Genomic DNA, 20,598 nt, shown 5'->3' on the forward strand with positions numbered 1-20,598 from the left:
TGCATCCCCAAGGTTTCTTCTCACAAGTTGAGGTGTAGGAACCGTCCTAGGTAGGGTGGCAAGTGTGTCCTCTTACTGACCTGTCCTTTCAGGTGATCGAGCCCAATGACCTTTCTGAGGAGAAGATTCGCATGAAAGAGACTGTGGAGGGTGAGTAGCCTTGGACGGGAATCCAGGCTTTGAGGAAAGACCGCTGGAGGCCTCCTTGGAGCTCAGGCACAAGGTTGGACAGCAGCTCCTCCCTGATCCACCTGCTGTGTGCAGCCACCCCTCCAGGGGAGGTCGTCACAGAACCAGGGAAGGAACAGGCGTCTTGGTGTCTCATAAACCACCTTCCCACGAGCCTGTGAGGTGGTCCAGCAGGTAAAGACAGTGGCCACCAAGCCTGAGGCGTTAAGTTCGATTCCCTGGCTGGCACATGGTTGGCAGGAGAGAATCGACTTTTGCAGGTTGCTCTCCAGCCTGCAGGTTGCTTCACCTGTGAGCTGTGGCGCGCGCGTGCGCGCACACACACACACATCTACACAATACGATAAATAAGTGGAATTTGTAAGCACGAATATAAGGACCGTCCATGTCTGGGATATACAGAGCTGGGAAACTGGAGGATGTATGCAGAATTGTGACTCGCCTCCCTGTGGTGAGCCGCTCTAACCTTGGTGACAGTTTCGCTCTGGAAAGTTAGGGTTCGGTACCTAAGGTGGGATTGCAGATGGCAGACGCCTCTCTGCCCCTTGTCACTTGTTTGGTTTTTACCTTATCTTTTAAAAATTAGATGTAAACTAGCCAGGCACGGTGGCATACACCTACAATCCCAGCATTAGGGAGGCTGAGGCAAGGCAGCCATGAATTCAAGACTAGCATGGGTTACATGTGGAGACCCTGTCTCAAAAAATAATGGTGCCAGGCAGTAGTGGCAAACACTTTTAATCCCAGCACTCGGGAGGCAGAGGCAGGTGGATCTCTGTGAGTTCGAGGCCAACCTGGTCTACAAGAGCTAGTTCCAGGACAGGCTCCAAAGCTAAAGAGAAACCCTGTCTCAAAAAAAAAAAATCTGCTTCCCATGAGATCAGATCTAGTCTGGGCTATGTATCAGGATGCTATTTCAAGAAAAGTAGGCCTATGTTGCAGCCGAGGGTGTGGCTCGGTGGGGGGCTTGCCTGGCATGGGTGCAGCCCTGGTTCTGCCCCCACCACCACATAAAACAGCATGGTGATGTGTGTCTGTGATCCTTCGGAAGTGGAAGCAAGAGAATGGGGAGTTCAAGGCTATCCTCAGGTGTCCCATACATTTTAGGCCAGCCTGGGCTATGCAGACGAACTTGAGAACCATCCATATGCTCCAACACATCTTCCTGCTGGTTTGGGAAGCAATCCCGTACAGGATTGTCATGATGGTTCTACAGCCGCCATCTTTATTTCACTAGTTTGACTCCTTTGGCTTGAGGAAGCCGAGGAGATGGAGATTCATGTTTCCTGAACCACAGGGTATTGGGTCAACTTCCTCTGAGTGGGTGACTCAGGTGGTGAGAAGAGATCTTTGACACAGGCGTGTGACCCCTAGGAGGGTCACCCCTTGGCCACACTAGTGACCCTTGGGTGTTCATGGGTCCCTGTCTTTTCTTCCTCTTCTAGGCCTGCAGGACAAACTGAACAAGAGGGACAAAGAGGTGGCAGCCTTGACATCCCAGATGGACATGCTCAGGGCCCAAGTAAGTGGTAAGTCTCCCTCCCTAGGGCGGATGTTGGGGCTTAGTGGAGGCTGGCTCTGTGGCTCTGAGGTCCAGCTGGACTGGGCTGTCTCCATGAGAGCTATACCTGGGCTCTGCTGAGCAATCACATATGTGGAACTGAGTTCATGCCCCTAGGACCCACCAGTTCTTGTCCATGGCCTTCTTGAAGACTTGAGTCTCACAGGCCTCTTCCGTGCAGCCCCTAGTCCCCAGGAGAGGTAGGATGGACTGCAAGAAACCTGGCATGGTGCTACACACCTGTAATCCCAGCACTCAGGAGGTAGAGGCAGGAGGATCAGGACGTTCAAGGCTGCGTTGAAATTTCGGGGCTAGCCTGGGCTACATAAAACAGTCTTAAAAGAAATAAAATATAAAAGAAATGAAATAAAATATATATAATATATAGAGTCTGGGCCACAGCCATAAGCAAAGTATACAAAGGGCCTGGGAGAGGTCGGAAATCTGGAATTCTGACTGTGGAACTCACTGGTTCAGAGTGCCCTTGGCATTGCTCAAGGAACACCCCGTTAACTCCTGGGGCCTGGTTCCCACCCCCCTTTTCTTCCAGTCCTGGTTACATTTACCTGGCCTCACAGGTCTTGAGAAAGGTAGTTGGGCTGTAGACTCTCCCAATAGCCTCAGCTTTTCCCTTGTCTGGATAGCTGTGTGAAAACAGCCGTAGTGACCTGCCGTACATCCCCACCCTACAGAGCCAGGAATGCTGGCTTGGGTGAGCTGGGTTTTTCAGGTCACAGTCTATCACTGAAGGAAGTCAGGGCAGAAACTCAAGCAGGAGCATAAAGTAGAAACCACAGGAAAGTTGCTTGTTGGCTTGGTAGATGTCTTGTGTGTTGTTAGCTTTGTGATACAGCTCAGGACCACCTGTCCAGGGAATGGTGCTGCCCACGGTGGGCTGGATTATCTGTCTAGAGAATGATACTGCCCACAGTGGACTGGGCCCACTTGTGTCAATTAACAATCAGAAGAGCCTGGCGGTGGTGGCGCACACCTTTAATCCCAGCACTTGGGAGGCAGAGGCAGGCGGATCTCTGTGAGTTCGAGACCAGCCTGGTCTATAAGAGCTAGTTCCAGGACAGGCTCCAAAACCACAGAGAAACCCTGTCTCAAAAAAAAAAAAAAAAAAAAAAAACAGAAGAATACACATTCACAGACCCACAGACCAGCCTGATAAAAAGAGTTACTCAGTTGCAATGCTCTTTTTGGTTGACTCTAGACTGTGTCCAGTTGGGAGTCAGTACTAACTTGGACGCTACCTCCCTCTTTCTTCCTTTTCTTTTCTTTTTTTTTTTTAAGATTTATTTATTAATTATGTGTACAGCATTCTACTTGCATATGTCCCTGCAGGCCAGAAGAGGGCACCAGATCTCATTACAGATGGTTGTGAACCATCATTTGGTTGCTGGGAATTGAACTCAGAAACCTCTAGAACAGTCAGTGCTCTTAACCTCTGAGCCATCTCTCCAGCCCCCTCCCCCTTTCTTTTCTTTCCTTTCTTTTTTTGAGGCAGAGTCTCATGTAGTCACAGCAGATCCTGAATTCCCAATGAAGCTGAGAATGGCCTTGAACTGCTAACCCTCCTTCTGCCTCCCAGGTGCTGAGGTGACCCTTGTGTGCTTCCACGCCTGGTTGCAAGGCCTTGACTACTCTTGTGTGGGACAGGGTCTTTCTATCCTAGGCTAGTCTGAAACTCACTATGTAACCACTATGGTTTTGAATTCACAGTGATCCTCCTGCCTCAGCCTCACCAGGGTTGGAATTATAAACCTGTGCACAATGTTTGGCACCGCCCGCATCTTAGGGTGACCACTCTGGCTAGACCAGTCTCTCATTGGTGTTTGAGATGGGGGGACAGTCTCCTGAAAACCTGGTTTTCCCAGACTGGCCTGGAATTCCTGATCGTCCTCCTGTTTCCACTCTGAAGTGTTTGCATCACAGGCCAGTGTACCCTACCCTCCAGTGTAGGCAGTGCTGGGACTCGAACCCAGGGCCTCTGATGTGCTGGAGCCAGCACTCTTCCCACTGAGCCACAACCCCAGTTCCCATTTGTGTCTGAACTTTCTCCTTTCTCTGTGGCTTTTCCCAGCCCTGGAGAACAAGTGCAAATCAGGAGAGAAAAAGATGGACTCTGTCCTGAAGGAGAAGAGGCGTCTAGAGGCAGAGCTGGAGGCTGTGTCTCGGAAGACCCATGATGCCTCGGGCCAGCTGGTTCACATTAGCCAAGAGTTGCTGCGGAAGGAGCGGTGAGTGGCTCCGCCCAGTTTCAATGGGGCTGCAAAGACTGTTGCTTTTCTTCCTTCCTTTCTTATTAATTTTTTTAATGTTTTTTGGGGGGTTTTTTTGTTTGTTTTTTTCAGACAGGGTTTCCCTGTATAGCCCTGGCTGTCCTAGATCTTACTCTGTAGACCAGGCTGGCCTAGAACTCACAGAGATCCACCTGTCTCTGCCTCTAGAGTGCTGGGATCAAAGGGGTGTGCCGCCACCACCACCTGACTGTTTTTTTTTTTAGATGTCTTTATTTTATGTATGTGAGTGTTTTGCCTGCATGTATATCTGTGTACCCCATGGGTGCCTGATGCTCACAGAGGCCAGAAGAGGACATCAGATCCCAGGAAACTGAGGTCACAGGTGTTTGTGAACTGACATACACGTGCTGGGAATGGAACTCGGCTCTTCTGCGGGAGTAATAGGTGCTCTAACCACTGAGTAATCTCTCCAGCCCCTCCGAGTACCTAACGTATGAGAAAGATGAGTGCCCCCCTCACGTTGTGGTCTTGTGAATGACTCTCCACTTGTAAAATAATTAAGTTTACTCGGAACTTTCCTGTGTGTCTAAATGTGCACCATGTCTATACAGGTGCCTGTGGAAGCTGGGGGGAGGGAGGCTTCAGATCTGATCTGGAGTTACAGGTGGAACTGAGAATCAAACTTAGGTCGTCTGAAGATCAGCCAGTGTTCTAATCACGGAGCCCTTTCTCTAGCCCCAGCTTTTGTTTTGTTTTTTCGTATACGGCCTCTCTGCATACCCCAGGCCTGCCTTGAACTCCCTAATCCTCCTGCCTCAGCTCCCCATGTGTTAGGATTATGGAGGTGAGCCACCACGCCCAGCTCATGTAATGTAAGCAGCAAACTGTTTTTCAGATTTGTTCCTTTTTTTTTTTTTAAGACAGGGTTTCTCTATGTAGCCTTGGCTGTCCTGGAATTCACTCTGTAGGCCAGGCTGGCTTCAACTTCACAGAGATCTGTCTACCTCTGCCTCCCAAGTGCTGGAATTATAGGCGTGTGCCACCACTGCCTGGCCCCTGTTTCCTTTTTTTAAATTGCATTTATTTGTTTATTTTATTTGCCTATGGGAGGTTGTGTGTGCCACAGAATAGGTGTGAAGTCCAGAAGGCAACCGGCAGGAGTTAGATCTCTCCTTCCACTGTGTGGGCCCCAGGGGATTGAACCGAGGTCCTCAAACTTGGCGGCCAGGGCCTTTACCCACTGAGCCATCTCACCAGCCCTCCTCTGGCTTTGGAATACTTTTCTCATTTACTTCTAACCCCAGATTGGTAACACCCAGCACAATGGTGTCACATGTGATTCCGATATTCGAGAGAGATTACCGTGGGGCTAAGGGATGTGACTCCATTGGTAGCAATCCTGACCGGTATACATGACATCTGGATTCCATGCCCAGCACCACATACACCAGACATAATGGCCCGTGGCTGTGGTTATCAAATCTGGGAGGGGAAGGCAGGAGGGTCAGGAATTCAAGGTGCTAGTAGAGAATTGGAGGCTAGCCCAGGCTACATGAGACTCTGTGTCAAAACAAAACAGGAAAAAAAGTTTTGAGACTGGGGAGATGGCTGCTTTCCAGATGATCCCTGTTTGCTTCCCAGCCCCTACATGGTGGCTCGAAACATCTGTACCTCCAGTTCCAGGGGGATCCAACACGGTCTTCTGGCCCCTGGCGTCACCAAGTATGCACATGGTCCACAGACATACATGAAGACCAAACGTTCTTCCACATAAAATAAAAACAAATCTTTTTAAAAAAAACAAACAAGCAAAACTCTAAGAACAGCAAAGTCCTCTCGATCATCCTGCATCCAAAGGCTGCTCCTCTTGGGTGTGGCAGACCCAGGCTACATCCTCCTCCGCGCTTGTCTCTGATGCACCATTGCCTGTGACTGGCGCCCCCTGGTGGTACCGGGCCTCCAGGCACCTGGTTTACACTACATTGTGGGGGTGAGGTGCCCCGCTGAAGCCCTGGTTCTCTGTCCGCCCACCCAGGAGTCTGAATGAGCTGAGGGTGTTGCTGTTAGAAGCCAATCGACACTCCCCAGGGCCCGAGAGAGATCTGAGCCGTGAGGTGCACAAGGCAGAATGGCGGATAAAGGAACAAAAACTGAAGGATGACATCCGGAGCCTGCGTGAGAAGCTGACAGGGCTGGTACGTGCAGGCAAAGGGTGGGGTCAGGCTAAGGGGTTGCCCGGCCAAGGAGCCCCACCGTGACCTTCCAGAGTTACAGAGGGGGCTGGAAATCCAGTTCTCTGGGATCCCAAGCGCATAGTGGTTGGAGGGTCCCTATTAGCCCCTTTTTGTACATCACAGCTAGAGATGCTCACACACCCACCCACACGGCCTGGTCTGACCAGAGCCAGACGTGCAAAAGTCATTCATGTGTGGAGGGCAGGAAACATCCGTGTGGTGAGGTAAGCAACGAGAAACCAGGGGCTGGGCTCCTTGTTCAGTGGTGTGTGGGGCTGTAGGCCGTCTCGGCAGAGATGAAAGGTTTGGAGTCAGAGGGTGGTGGAGTTTCTTCAGTAAAAACAACTTGACTTTGAGCTGAGTTGTCCTGGGTGGGGATGTCAGCACAGGGCAGAATTAAGACACCCCCTCCCTTTTTGATTGACGTTTCAGCAAACTTGATCCCCGGCCATCTTTGGCGTATGGATTGGGTAGACCAAGGAGGGTGGGATCTTCTCCCCCCCCCCTCCCCCCCCCCCCCCCCCCCCCCCGCACCTTGGAGTACAGGGATTAGATCTGCCATTTCTGGCCTTGGAGGAATCCACAGGGTAGAGAGGAAGGTGGAACAGTAAAGAACATTCAGGGAGCTGGGGATGTTGTTTGGTGCTTGAAGTCCTGGGTTTTATCCCCAGCACTATATAAAACCAAATGGGGTGGCCTACGATTGTGATCCCAGTATCGGGGAGGTGTCGTTCAAGGTCATCCTCAGCTACATAACAAGCTCTGTGCCAGCCTGGTCTGCATGAGATCCTGTCCGAGGAAACAAAGGAGCTCTTGAGGCATATGGGGTTCGTCTGGTTTCATGGGTCCTAGGAATGGTGGCTGTCGGGCCCAGCTGCTCTGACAGCATTCAGGTCCTGTGTTTAGCCTGCTTAGGTGTCAGCGCACTTGTGGCCTGTGTGGCTCTGTGACACGGGAGGGAGGAGGAGCCTATGCTGGTGGACTTTCCATATGAGGTACAGGTAGAGAGGAGTTCGTATTTGTACCCTGGGACTCCAGGCTGACGGACCAGCCCTGGTCCTTCAGGGAAAAACAGTGATAAGCTGGAAGCCGTATGAAGACCCTGAGTCCTGGAGAGACAGTGAGGTTTGCATAGATGCTCAGAGCTTGGCCCGAAGTCTCGGGCTGGGGCGAGAGGGGTGGGAGGCAGGGCCCGCCAGGTGCATCTTGGGAGGATGCTTTGATGGGAGGACAGAGTGGAGTATGTGGACGCTGACCGTCCTAAATCGTAGTGAGAAGAGACACGTGTAAGGGGCCGGGGATAGGTGGGAGGAGGGTCACATGGGCTTGGGGGTGAGAGAGGAGTACTGGGTGTAGCGGAGTCTGTGGAAGTTGGAAGGGGCAGCTCGGGTAAGGCTGGGGAGGGCGGTCTTAGAGTCTAGGGCTTGGAGACTTTATAAGGGAGGTCCCTGTAAAACCCAGGCTCGACTCAAAAGGGAGGTGGAACCAGTTAGCACCCACACAGGCAGGTCACGTGCCCGCACCTCCACCCTTCCAGGACAAGGAGAAATCTCTGTCGGAGCAGAGACGCTACTCCCTCATTGACCCAGCGTCCGCGCCCGAGCTACTGCGACTGCAGCACCAGTTGGTGAGCACGGAGGATGCCCTGCGGGACGCACTGGACCAGACCCAACAGATGGAGAGGCTGGTGGAGGCTCTGAGGGGCTCAGACAGGACTCCGGTGAGCACGCATCCGGGGCTGCAGCCGGGAGGGTGGCCGAGTCCGAGAACCCCAGTCCCAAATGGGAGGCAGCTCCATCCTGGGGACCCCAGTCTGACACAGGAGAGTGACCCAACACTGGAAGCCCCCCCCCCCGAGTCTGAGGAGGGTGGTCCCATCCTAAGACCCTAAATCTGAAAAGGAAGCAAGCAGTCCTGTCCTGGGAGACCCCAGCTACAAGGCTTTGACTCTGAGCCTGGTTGGTCCCACTGGGGACCCCGCTCCCCCTTGTGGTTACAAGTGCAACTGCATCCTGGCCAACTGCTCATTGGTGCCTCCACCTCTCCATCCCTCACTCCCCTCCCTCACAGACCATCAGCAATTCCGGTTCTGCCAACGGTATCCACCAGCCAGACAAGGCCCACAAACAGGAGGTAAGTGCGCCAGCAGTCTCTCTAGGTCGCCCAAGCCAGCAGGCTCTGAAAAAACTCGTGGAAGTCATTAACTACACAAGGAACAAGAATACTCTGTGTGTGTGTGTGTGTGTGCGTGCGTGCGTGCCCGCGCGCCCTGTAACAGCAGGGGGGTTCTTACCTAGGAAGATTCTGGTGCTAGTCTATCCCATTCAGGAATGGTCCTGCTTTTTTCTCTCTTTTTTTTTTTTTTGTTTTGTTTTTCCTGTGGTTCTGGGAATGGAACCAGGGCCTTAGTATTGACCACACCCCAGCCCCTCATTGGGGGATTCTAGGCAGGAGCTCTACCACTGATCCACACCCCAGCCCCTCACTGGGGGATTCTAGGCAGGGGCTCTACCACTGAGCCACACCCCAGCCCCTCACTGGGGGATTCTAGGCAGGGGCTCTACTGCTAACCACACCCCCAGCCCTTAGTTCTGGAAGACAGAGTGTTCCAGTTTCTCACCTTTCCCGCAGATTACTCACCCAGATTATTGCAAGCACCCATGATGGACTTAGCCCCTGGTCTGGGACCATCTTTGTTCCCAGGTCATTGTGTGACCCTGGCAGGTGAGGCTGGAATGAAGACAAACTCAGCTTACTCCTTGACCTTCCGCATTTAACAAGGATCGGGCTTGGGAACGAGGACCTTAAAGGCTGTCCCTTGCCAGGTAGCTGAGGGCAGCGCAGCTGGCAGTGTTGGGGTGGCAGAGCAGCTGCCACCCTGGGAGCTGTTGTCTCCCATGTGAAGACCATGTGAAGGTGTGCTTTTCCAGAAACCTCGTAAGAAATATGGTCCTCATCACTTCCAGATGTGGAGACTGAAGTTTGGGGTCTGCTTCATGTTTCTTTCTTTTTTTATATAATTTAACTTATTTATTTATTCGGCTTTTTGAGACAGCCGCCATCACTCAGCTTGCTTCTTATTTCTTGAGATCCGTTTTCCACAAAGGTTCTTGGGTCTCCTTATAGAATCCAGGCTTTTCCTGCCACAGGACCTTGGCACATGGTGTTCCCCGTACCCTGCATGCTCTCCTTCCCCTTGTCCCTCCCTCATCTGCCCATCCATCCCTCAAGACTGTTGATGATCAAACCCTTGTTCTCTCTAGGACAAACACTGACCCAGGGACGCCATGAACCGGCCCCATTCCCACCAGAGCCCTGCCGGGCTTCCCACCTGCGGCTCCACCTCCAGGCAGGAGCCAGAACTGTCTCTTTGGAGATGAGACTGTGTTTGTATTGTCCTCACCGCTGTGGACAGTTCCCACCTGAACCCCCTGCCGGACCAGGAGGCTCCCACAGACACGGCCTTCCACAGAGGGCAGTACAGCTGGGCCTGGCCCCAGACAACCTCTCTTGTCCCAAGGCGCTTCTGGACTTTGCAGAGGCTGAAGTGATCCAGTTAGGCCTCTCTTGGCTACAGCAGGCTGCTCTGAGTCTTGTCTGGGCACCTGGGTACTCGCCTGCCTCCCTTCCCTTCTGGTGTCCCCAGGTCCCTTGTAGGCCTCTGAGGAGTGGTGCAGGGCCCCTGCTTGGACACCTACACACTGAGAAGGGCTTCAGTCTTCAGAAACTAGGAAGGGCATTCTTGACTCATTTACACATTGGTACAAGGTCTCTTGGGCCTCTTTAGCCAGGGAAGGTTTGGGGATCGACAGGCTCCTCCCTCCTCAACACCAGGCTAGTATGCATACTTACCCCCACCTGCTGCCCAGAAAGCATTGAGCAGACAGCTACAGTATTAGGTGAGCACGCAGACCTTCTTCCTCCCCTCCTGACCTTGAGCCAGGCCTGGCTTGGGGCTTGGAGTCCAGCTAGAACAGGTACAAAACTCTTTAAACAAAGCATTCGCATGGCGTTTTGCTGGGGGGAGAGAAATCGATCTGGGAACCCCTGCCATGTTACTCCAAAGACCCCAGCAGTCCACAGAGGGCCCTGCTCCTGTCTTCCCAGGGTGGGATCACGGTGGGTGACCGCTATGGTAAGTTAGAAGGATGGCCCAGGAGGCCTCCGTGAGCACCCCCGGGGACCAGCAGGTGGCGCTCACGCTCCCCGTCGAGAGGAGTCGAATTAGCATCTCCACCCTCCTTTCTGCTTTGGGTAGCACTCGCCTTTAACAACAAGCAAGCCTAGAGTTGACGCTTTAGTGGCCTAACTGCAGAGCCAAATACTGCTCTCTTCCGCACAATCGGGCAGCTCACGGATTAGGAACTAATAGCCAAAGGCTCCCACAGTAGGGACCAAAAGGGGCTGAGCCCCACCCTGGAGTGGGCTTGCACCTGGGAGGTGTGCAAGAAGCCATTTCCTCACAAGCACTGGCCTTTGAAGGCCCCCTCAGCCTACCCGGTGTGACCACACGACTGTGGCTCAGCCGTCCCCTCCCCACCCCTCCCCCAGTGGAATTGTGGAAGTGTGGCAGTCCGTGTTCGGACAATAAAGCTTGTGACTGAGGTACAGGACTCCTGCTGTCGCCTGCTTCTGTCTTGGACACCCTGGGGACAGGAGTGGGTTCTAACTCGGCTCTCAACTGTGAAGGGTCAATAGAGGTGGGGGGGTGCTTTCTAGGGGCTGGATTTGAAGGAGGTGGGCCGTGTCCCTAAGGAGTAACACCTGAGTTTGTCCCCTGACCTCCGCATGCGCACACGTGTACCTGAGTGTGCGTGCATGCTTACACACACACACTCACATACAGGAGCACAGGCATGCACACACACACACAGGAGCACAGGCACGCACATACACTCACAGGAGCACAGGCTCACACACACTCACATACAGGAGCACAGGCACGCGCGCATACACTCACATACAGGAGCACAGGCACGCGTGCATACACTCACAGGAGCACAGGCGCATACACTCACAGGAGCACAGGCTCACACACACACACTCACATATAGGAGCACAGGCACGCGCGCATACACTCACAGGAGCACAGGCTCACACACACACACTCACATACAGGAGCACAGGCACACGCACATACACTCACAGGAGCACAGGCACGCATACGCTCACATACAGGAGCACAGGCGCATACACTCACAGGAGCACAGGCTCACACACACACATACAGGAGCACAGGCACGCACGCATACACTCACATACAGGAGCACAGGCACGCACGCATATACTCACATACAGGAGCACAGGCACGCACGCATATACTCACATACAGGAGCACAGGCACGCACGCATACACTCACATACAGGAGCACAGGCACGCGCACATACACTCACAGGAGCACAGGCTCACACACACACTCACAGGAGCACAGGCACGCACGCATACACTCACATACAGGAGCACAGGCTCACACACACTCACATACAGGAGCACAGGCGCATACACTCACAGGAGCACAGGCTCACACACACACTCACAGGAGCACAGGCACGCACGCATACACTCACATACAGGAGCACAGGCACGCGCGCATACACTCACATACAGGAGCACAGGCACGCGTGCATACACTCACATACAGGAGCACAGGCACGCGCGCATACACTCACATACAGGAGCACAGGCTCACACACTCATATACAGGAGCACAGGCATGCACGCACACACAAGCATGTTCTTTAAGTCTGCGGGTATCGTAGGCTTTCTAGTGCTGTAATAAAATAGTATGAGCAACTTGGGGAGAAAAGGGCTCCTTGCAGCTTACGGTTTCACATCACGGTCCACCGCTGAGAATCAGGGCAGGAACTGGAGCGGAAGTCATAGAGCAGTGCTGCTTGGTGCCTTGCTCCCCGTGGTTTGCTCAGCCTGCTTTCTTCTACACACCAGGATTACCTGCCCAGGAGTGACCCTGTCCCCAGGAAGCTAGATCTTCCCATACCATTCGTTAAGAAGATGCCCCACAGACATGGCTGCAGGCCAGTCTGGTGGGGGCATTTTCTCAATTGAGGTCCTGGTCTAGTTCCTTTTCCATTGTTGTGACAGAGCACCGTGACCAAGGCAAGCTATAGGATGAAGTATTTGATGAGACTTAGTTTTAGAGTGTGCATGGCAGCGGGCAGGCGGGCACTGGAGCATGGCTGAGCGCTTACCTCTGACCTAGAATCACAAGGCAGAGTGCAAACTAGGAATAGCATGGACTTTGGAAACCTCCAAGCCCACCCCCAGTAACCCCCTCCAACAAGACCACCTCCTACTCATTCCAGAACAGTTCCACCAACTGGGGACGAAGTAGTCAAACGTGAACTTATGGGGGCCATTTGCATCCAAACCACTACATTCCACTCCCTGGCTCCCATAGGCTTGTAACCTTCTCATAGTGCAAAATGCATCAGTCCAACTTCAAAAGTCTCCATAGTTCTTCAGCCTCAACATAGTTCCAAAGGCTTTGCTGAGACTTCAAGGCAATCCCTTAATTTAAACCCTCTGTAAAGCCAAATTACATACGTCCTATAAGGGATGGCACAGAGAGACTGCCAAACCAGACCCCTCTGTGTGTGGGAAGAAAGATTTATTGGGGATCAAACTGACAAGGGTGTCTTTTGGGGGGAGCGGAGAGAAGAGCAAACCTCTGGCAAAGCAAGCAGATTTCTCTGTGACAGTCCTCAGGTGGGGGTTTGAACTGACACAGGCTGTGGGATTGACCAGGAACAAGGAACCCTTCCAGAGGTAGTTGACCTTGTGGGGGGAGGTTCTGGGAGGCTTCTGGAGGATTAAGGGTAGCCCGGTAAACAGAAACCCACCTTTAAGTTTGCTTTCTGGATAACAGTCCTAATGCATTAGAGTGATAATAACCACGTGACAGAGTCACTATCGGGCCGCCTCGGAACCTCTGACAGCAAAGTCAATCCAAAACTCATCAGTTCCGTCTCAGGCAGAGTCTTAGGGAAAGGGCAGAAAGTAGTCACGGTCTTTGCCAAAATATCACAAGAACGGCTCTCTCGCCCAGTGGCTAATCTTGTTTCCCTCTGAGAGCCTGAGCTGGACATCCACAGCTCTCAGAGCTACTGTCTTTCTTGTTCCTCCTAGGATGGCCCCGTAAGCCCGGGTTACAGCATTCAATGCTCCCAAGCAGGGGACCAGGCTGAGCTGAGGCCCTAGGACCAGTCAGGAGTGCCGCCTATTGGTCCTTCGTGAGCACACACAGGGTATCAGATGACAAGTGGGTGTGGGGACCCTGCTGTTGTAGTGCATGGTGTCTATCACTTTGTGGGCTCCCGGTGTGTGTGGGGGGGTCACATCTTTGTATTGGTGCCTGAGTCTAATTCTTGGGCCTTATTTTCCTAATAAGTTTTTCTTTCTTTCTCGTTCTTTTTTTAAAAATATTTATTATGTATACAATATTCTGTCTGTGTGTATGCCTGCAGGCCAGAAGAGGGCACCAGACCTCATTACAGATGGTTGTGAACCACCATGTGGTTGCCAGGAATTGAACTCAGGACCTTTGGAAGAGCAGGCAATGCTCTTAACCTCTGAGCCATCTCTCCAGCCCCTCGTTCTTTCTTTCTTTCTTTCTTTCTTTCTTTCTTTCTTTCTTTCTTTCTTCCTTCCTTTCTTTCTTCTTTCTTATGTTTGTTTCTGTTGTTTTTGTTTTGTTTTTGTTGTTATTGTTTGAAACAATATTGTTGGGTTTCCCTGCATAGCCCTGACTATCCTGGAACTCTCTAGATCAAACTGGCCTTGAACTCACAGAGATCCCAAGTGCTGCAGATCCATTCAGAAACCGTCATCCTCTGTCCCCAAAAATGGATTCCAATGGTGGTAAAAATGGAGCCTGTTGGTTAAAACACAGCCTGGAAAAGCCGTTTTACCCAATATGGAATAGTTTACAGCAGGACGCAGCCTGCTCTCAGCACCGTCAATTTAAAGTCAGCCTTCCATGACCTGAAAGAGGGAGAGGATGGGGAGGAGGAGGCGAGGAAGAGGGAGGAAGTTGGGAAGGGAGAGGAGGAGGGGAAGAGAGGAGACAGAAGCGGTTGGAGATGGGAAGGAGGAAGATAAGAATGAGGAGAGAGGAGGGGAGTGAAGAGAGAGGAGGAGACTGAAACACGAGGTATGCATAGACATATACAAAACTTAGAAATAGTCTTGCCTGTAATGCGCAGAACTCACCACAAGGTGTCTCCCTTAGCTCTAGCACTTTCTGGTCCAGGCCCTTCTCTACAGAGCACAGAATGCTTAGGACCCGACTGGCAAGCTAGCAGGGGAAAGATGACGTGGCTGTCTCCCTCCTGGCCCTAGAGTTCCCTGGTGTCTCCCTCTTGGCCCTAAAGTTCCCTGTCCCCAGGAACCACCAGGCACATGGTGTCCCCCCTACCCTACAGGTATCTGTCTGTCCACCCATTCATCCCAGCAATAAAAACCTCTAGAAGGAACGTTTGTTCCATATCCTGGACCCCTTCAGGTCAGCTCCTGGACTGACCCCCTTCCTACACCCTGTTCCTTGTGTAGCAAATTTCCTTGTGGGTGACTCAAAATGTCTTCATTAGGATCCTTGCTGAATCAAGATGGCATAGTTCTGGACTGTTTTCTGGAACCCTGGGCAAGGCTTTCTGTCCTTTCTGTCATGTGCCAGCAGAGGGAAGGACTTACGGTCCCCTCCTGTCCTCAGAGCCAGCGGCAGAGCCTCGTCCGTCCCTGGCTCAGCAGCTGCCTTTCCCTCTGCCCTGGATTTCCCAGACTTCTCAGACCCCGGGTGTGTTTTCCTCTGCTTCTCATCCAGTCCACACACCTGCCCCACACTGCATCCACTGTTGACTGTCCTCCTCCCCTGCCAAAGCTCCAGTTGTCAATTCGACACGGCTGGAAAGAAGGAACCTCGGCCAAAGAGTTGCCTCTTCCAGACTGTCCTGTGATCCTGTCTGGGGGGCGTGCCCTTGGTTGCTGGTTGGTGTTCAAGAGCTCGCACTGTGGGTGGTACCATTCCTAGGCAGGTGGGCCAGGCTTTATAAGAAAGCAGGCTGAGCAGTCCAGGGGAAGCAAACCAGTGAGCAGGATCCCACCATGCTCTCTGCTTCAGTTCATGCCTCCTCTCCCCACAGTGACGAATTTGTAACCTGTCAGTCAAATAAACTCCCCGCCCCCAATTTGATTTTGGTCAGTGTTTTAGTACAACAACAGAAAGCAAATTAAGGCAGTCCTTCATCCTGTCCTAGACGCTTTCTGTACCCATTCTGGCCTGCTTCTCAGTGGCTCGCTCAAGCCTTACCCCTCAGAGAAATCTTTCCATATAGGCACTTGCTCTACACACTCATATGAACACACACACCTATACACATGGACATCCACTGACACAATATATGTGAACACGTATATTCCTAATCCACCGCACACGTATCCACACACCAACTACTCATACACACGCATACATACTGACACCTATACATACAGTCATGCACACTCTGCTTTAATAACATAAGGGTTTTTTTTTCTAATGACAACGAGACACGTCTGCTCCTGGCAGCACCAATCTACTACAGAGAAGACGATGGGCATCAAAGAAACTCCACATGTAGTTTACTTTCTTTGTGGCAAAAATAAGTAAGTCACTGGGCAAGAAAGTGCCCTTGCCTCGGGTGTTGACAGTATGCTGTCCTAATTGAACAAGCAGGACACAAAAGAGTGATTGCCAAACCTTGTCAAAAAGAGAAGACAGGGGCTGGAGAGATGGCTCAGTGGTTAAGAGCATTGCGTGCTCTTCCAAAGGACCCGAGTTCAATTCCCAGCAACCACATGGTGGCTCACAACCATCTGTAATGAGGTCTGCTGCCCTCTTCTGGCCTGCAGGCATACACACAGACAGAATATTGTATATATAATAAATAAATAAATATTTTTAAAAAAAGAGTGAGTTAGGGGGCTGGAGAGATGGCTCAGCGGTTAAGAGCATTGCGTGCTCTTCCAAAGGACCCGAGTTCAATTCCCAGCAACCACATGGTGGCTCACAACCATCTGTAATGAGATCTGAGATCTGGTGCCCTCTTCTAGCCTGCAGGCATATATGCAAACAGAATATTGTATCCATAATAAATAAATAAATATTTAAAAAAAAGAGTGAGTTAGGTACAACACTTTGGACTCACAAGATAGGAAAGATATGGAATATTTTCTCTGAATTTGTCAAATGCAAATGGATTAGACATTGTTGATGTACTTATTGCCTGTATATGTTATATATAGTTATTATACTTACTATATATAGTTTTTCTTATTTAGTTTTAGCCTTCATTTTTATTTTAGACAAACAAAGGGGAAATGTAGTGATATTTTGTTTGTGTTTTAACAAATAAAGCTTGCCTGAAGATCAGAGTGCAGAACTAAGCCACCAGAGGCCAGGCAGTGGTGGCACACACCTTTAATCCCAGGAATTTAATCTCAGGAAACAGAGGCAGACAGATCTCTTTTAGTTCAAGGCCACTCTGGGCTGCACAAAATTGATCCAGTCTAAAAGAGAAACAGAGCTCAGACAAAGGTGATCCCAGCACTCGGGATCCCATGGCTCTAATCCCAGCACTAGAGAGGTGGAGACAGGAGCGATGCGGCCGGGGGGAGAAAGGAATATAAGGTGGGAGGAGACAGGAGCTCAGTGCAGTCTGAGGAGCAGCCAGTCTGAGGTTGATGCAGTCTGAGGACAGGATCACCCTTTGGTCTGAGCATTGGTGGAGGTAAAAGGTCTCTCTAGTGACTGGCCGCTCCGCTTCTCTGATCCTTCAGCTTGCACGCCCTGACAGCTGACTCTGAGTTTATATTATTAAGAACAATTAGAATTCATGTTATACAAACACCTCACACACATGCATATACACATCCACCTATGCACACAGAGATCTGCCTGCCTCTACCTCCCGAGTGCTGGTGTTAAAGGTGCCGCCGCTGCCCTGCAGTCATTCTTCATGCAGTACATCCTGTGTGCGTGTATGTGCACACATGTGTGCATGTGTACATGTGCAAGTGTGTGCGTGTGTGTGTGTGTGTCGTCTTACTGATTACTAAATGAGAAAATGCCTTACCACTGGATCTCAAGGAAGCATTTCCTCAGCTGAGACTTCCTCCTCTGATGACTCTAGCTTGTGTCAAGTTGAGACACAAAGCCAGCCTGTACATATATGTAAGTATGTATGTATGCATGTATGTATGTATTTATCCTATAAGTTATGTTATTCTACAAAACCCTGACTAATACATGTAGATACATGTATTAACACATACATGTACATACGTGTATGCACATATATCTACACTTTCACACCCATCAAACATACATGTAAGCACTTATACACATTAATAGCACACATCCACACATCCCACACGTAACACATGCCTACATAATACACATACATGGATACTCATAAACATACATACATAAAGACCCACATGCACAATATACAGATAAATATACTCAAACACACCACACACATACAAACCAAACATGCATCCATATGCAATACATACAAACATCGTTCGTGCATATAAGCATATCTATATGTTTACATATACTCTTACACAACCACATATACATGTGTGCACACAACCGTACATGCATCGCTACATCTAGGCACACATTTGCACACACACACACACACACACACACACACATACACAAACCTACAGGCATGCATCTGCACTCATCCAGAGGTGCTTGTGCACCTCCTTACACACGCGTGCTCTTCCTGCCCTCTTGGCAAAGCCACTCTCAAGAGACACCCTCCTACTGCAGAGGAGGACACTGTTTGTCCTCACATTTTGCTTTGTTTTTCAAGACAGGGTTTCTCTGTGTAGCCCTGACTGTCCTGGAACTCACTCTGTAGATTAAGCTATCCTTGAACTCAGAGATTTGCCTGCCTCTGCCTACTGGGTACTGAGACCACCTGGTCCTGACCTTTCTAATCCCCATTCTTTATTGGTCTAAGATGTCTTTCTTAGCCATGTGGTGGTGGTGGTGCACCCCTTTGATCCCAGCACTCTGGAGGCAGAGGCAGGCGGATCTGTGAGTTTGGCCAACCTGGTCTACAGAGCGAGTTCCAAAACAGGACTACACAGAGACCCTGTCTCAATAAACCAAAACCAGACAAACAAAAAAATTTTTTTAATTTATTTATTTATTATGTAAACAATGGCCTGCCTGCATGTGTCCCTGCAGACAGAAGTTGGCACCAGATCTCATTACTGGTGGTTGTGAGCCACCATATGGTTGCTGGGAATTGAACTCAAGACCTCTGGAAGAGCAGTCAATGCTCTTAACTACTGAGCCATCTCTCCAGCCCTATTTATTTTTTATATGTTTAAGTATTTTTTCTGCATGTATGTGCATGTTCTGCATATATCCCTGGTGTCAAGAGAGGCAAGAAGAAGGTGTCAGATCCCTGGTTCTGGAGTTACTCACAGTTGTGAGGCACCACGTGGGTTTAGGGAACTTGAACAATAAGCAATAAGTGCTCTTAATCATGGAGTCATCTCTGTAGCTCTGGTTTTATTCTATTTTCTGAAGATTTTTTTTTTTTGGTTTTTCGAGTCAGGGTTTCTCTGTGGTTTTGGAGCCTGTCCTGGAACTAACTCTTGTAGACTAGGCTGGTCTCGAACTCACAGAGATCCGCCTGCCTCTGCCTCCCAAGTGCTGGGATTAAAGGCGTGCGCCACCACCGCCCGGCTATTTTCTGAAGATTTACCCGCTTTTTTTTATTATGTGTTTGTGTGTCTGTGTGTGGGTGTGTGCACACGAGTGCCAGTATCTGCAGAACCAGAGCGACCAGACCTCCCCCTGGAGGTAGGATTACACGTCGTTCTCTGAGCACCCCAGCATGGGCACTGGGAACTGAACTCAGGTCCTCTGCAAGAGCGGTATGCGCTCTTAACCCCTGCTCCTTCTCCCCAGGTACAGGCTTTATTTCGTTTGTATTTTGTTTGTCTGTAGGCTGCATGTATGTGGTTGCATACAGAGGCCAGCAGGGGGCACCAGATCCCATCGAGCCGGATTTACAGGCGCTAGTGAACCGCCCTGTATGGGGGTTGGAATCTGAACTTACAGCCTCTGCAAGAGCAGAAAGCCCTGCTAACCCCTGAGCCTTCTCTCCAGTGCCTTGTTCTTTGTTTTGAATTTCCCAGCACTCGGGAGGCAGAGGCTGGTGGATCTCTGTGAGTTCCAGGCCAGCCTGGTCTACAGAACAAGTTCCAGGACAGCCAGAGTTTTTACAAGAAACCTTGTCTTGATAAAGAAACAACAACCAAAAAGTGAAACAAAGGCCACAGGTATTTCTTGTGTATGACAGGACAGCAGGGCACAGTCTGCCTTGCAGAGTGGCTGTACAGGGCCACTTAGCACGTGTGTGGTTTCACATGCCGTCACACAAACACTAGAATCCTTTCCTCTGATCGCTGTCTGGGACCCTGCACCCGGCTGTTAATTCTAGTAACAGAGTTTGAGTACTGTGTCTGTCACAGACTCCTTCCTTTCCTTTTATTTCTTTTTTTGTTTGTTTGTTTGTTTGGAATTTTTGGGTGTTTTTTTTGTTTGTTTATTTGTTTTTGTTTTTCAAGACAGATTTTCTCCATATAACAGCCCTAGCTGTCCTGGAACTCGCTCTGTAGACCAGGCTGGCCTCAAACTCACAGAGATCCACCTGCTTCTGCCTCCTGAGTGCTGGGATTAAAGGCTCGTGCCACCACTACCCAGCCACTTCTTCCTATCTAACACCAAGTTCATGTCCACAGGCCGTGCCTCTGCCCACTGCCTGTGGGCCTCCCTCCTCTCTGCCCATCAGTGTCTTTGTTCACTAAAGAGGTAGAAGATCTGTCTGTGTGTGTGTGCCTGTCTCTGTCTCTCTCTCCCTCTCGCTCTCTCTCACCTCTGCCTCTCTCTCTCTCTCTCTCTCTCTCTCTCTCGCTCGCTCGCTCGCTCGCTCGCTGTTTTATTGTTTTGGTTTTGGTTTATTTGTTTTTGGAGACAGAGCCTCACTTCATCCCAGGCTGTGCCTCAACTCTAAGAGTAACCTGAAACTCTTGATCCCCCTGCCTCCGCGTCCCAAATGCTGAGATTACAGGTGTGTGCCACCACACCTGGCTTCTCTGTCTCTTCTTTCCTAGACTCTTCCAGCTCTGGGCTGGACGCTTTCTTCCTCTGAGACAGGTTTATTTTCAGTGCTCTTGCCTTTTAAGCTTCCATCAAGTTTAAAAAACAAACACGCCACGGCCCCGCCCCTAGGGCTGCCTCCCCCAGGACTTCACCTCCTGGGTGGCCTCCTGTATCCAATTAGA

The 20,598-nt window shown here is 50.7% G+C and overlaps 1 protein-coding gene across 2 annotated transcripts in view; it reads left to right on the plus strand.

Annotated features, from left to right (window-relative positions):
• Clip2 (CAP-Gly domain containing linker protein 2) overlaps positions 1-10,843 on the plus strand; it is a 59,945-nt gene extending 49,102 nt beyond the window's left edge. For both annotated transcript variants that reach the window (XM_075977277.1, XM_075977287.1), the window contains 7 exons: positions 93-150; positions 1,635-1,718; positions 3,837-3,993; positions 6,032-6,191; positions 7,768-7,950; positions 8,301-8,363; positions 9,494-10,843. In XM_075977277.1, the coding sequence (XP_075833392.1) occupies positions 93-150; positions 1,635-1,718; positions 3,837-3,993; positions 6,032-6,191; positions 7,768-7,950; positions 8,301-8,363; positions 9,494-9,505 (717 nt within the window). In that variant the 3' untranslated portion in view covers positions 9,506-10,843. The remainder of the gene's footprint in view (positions 1-92; positions 151-1,634; positions 1,719-3,836; positions 3,994-6,031; positions 6,192-7,767; positions 7,951-8,300; positions 8,364-9,493) is intronic.
• Positions 10,844-20,598: the final 9,755 nt, after the last annotated feature.

Source organism: Microtus pennsylvanicus, chromosome 1 (assembly GCF_037038515.1).
Source record: "Microtus pennsylvanicus isolate mMicPen1 chromosome 1, mMicPen1.hap1, whole genome shotgun sequence".
NCBI classification, from domain to species: Eukaryota; Metazoa; Chordata; class Mammalia; order Rodentia; family Cricetidae; genus Microtus; species Microtus pennsylvanicus.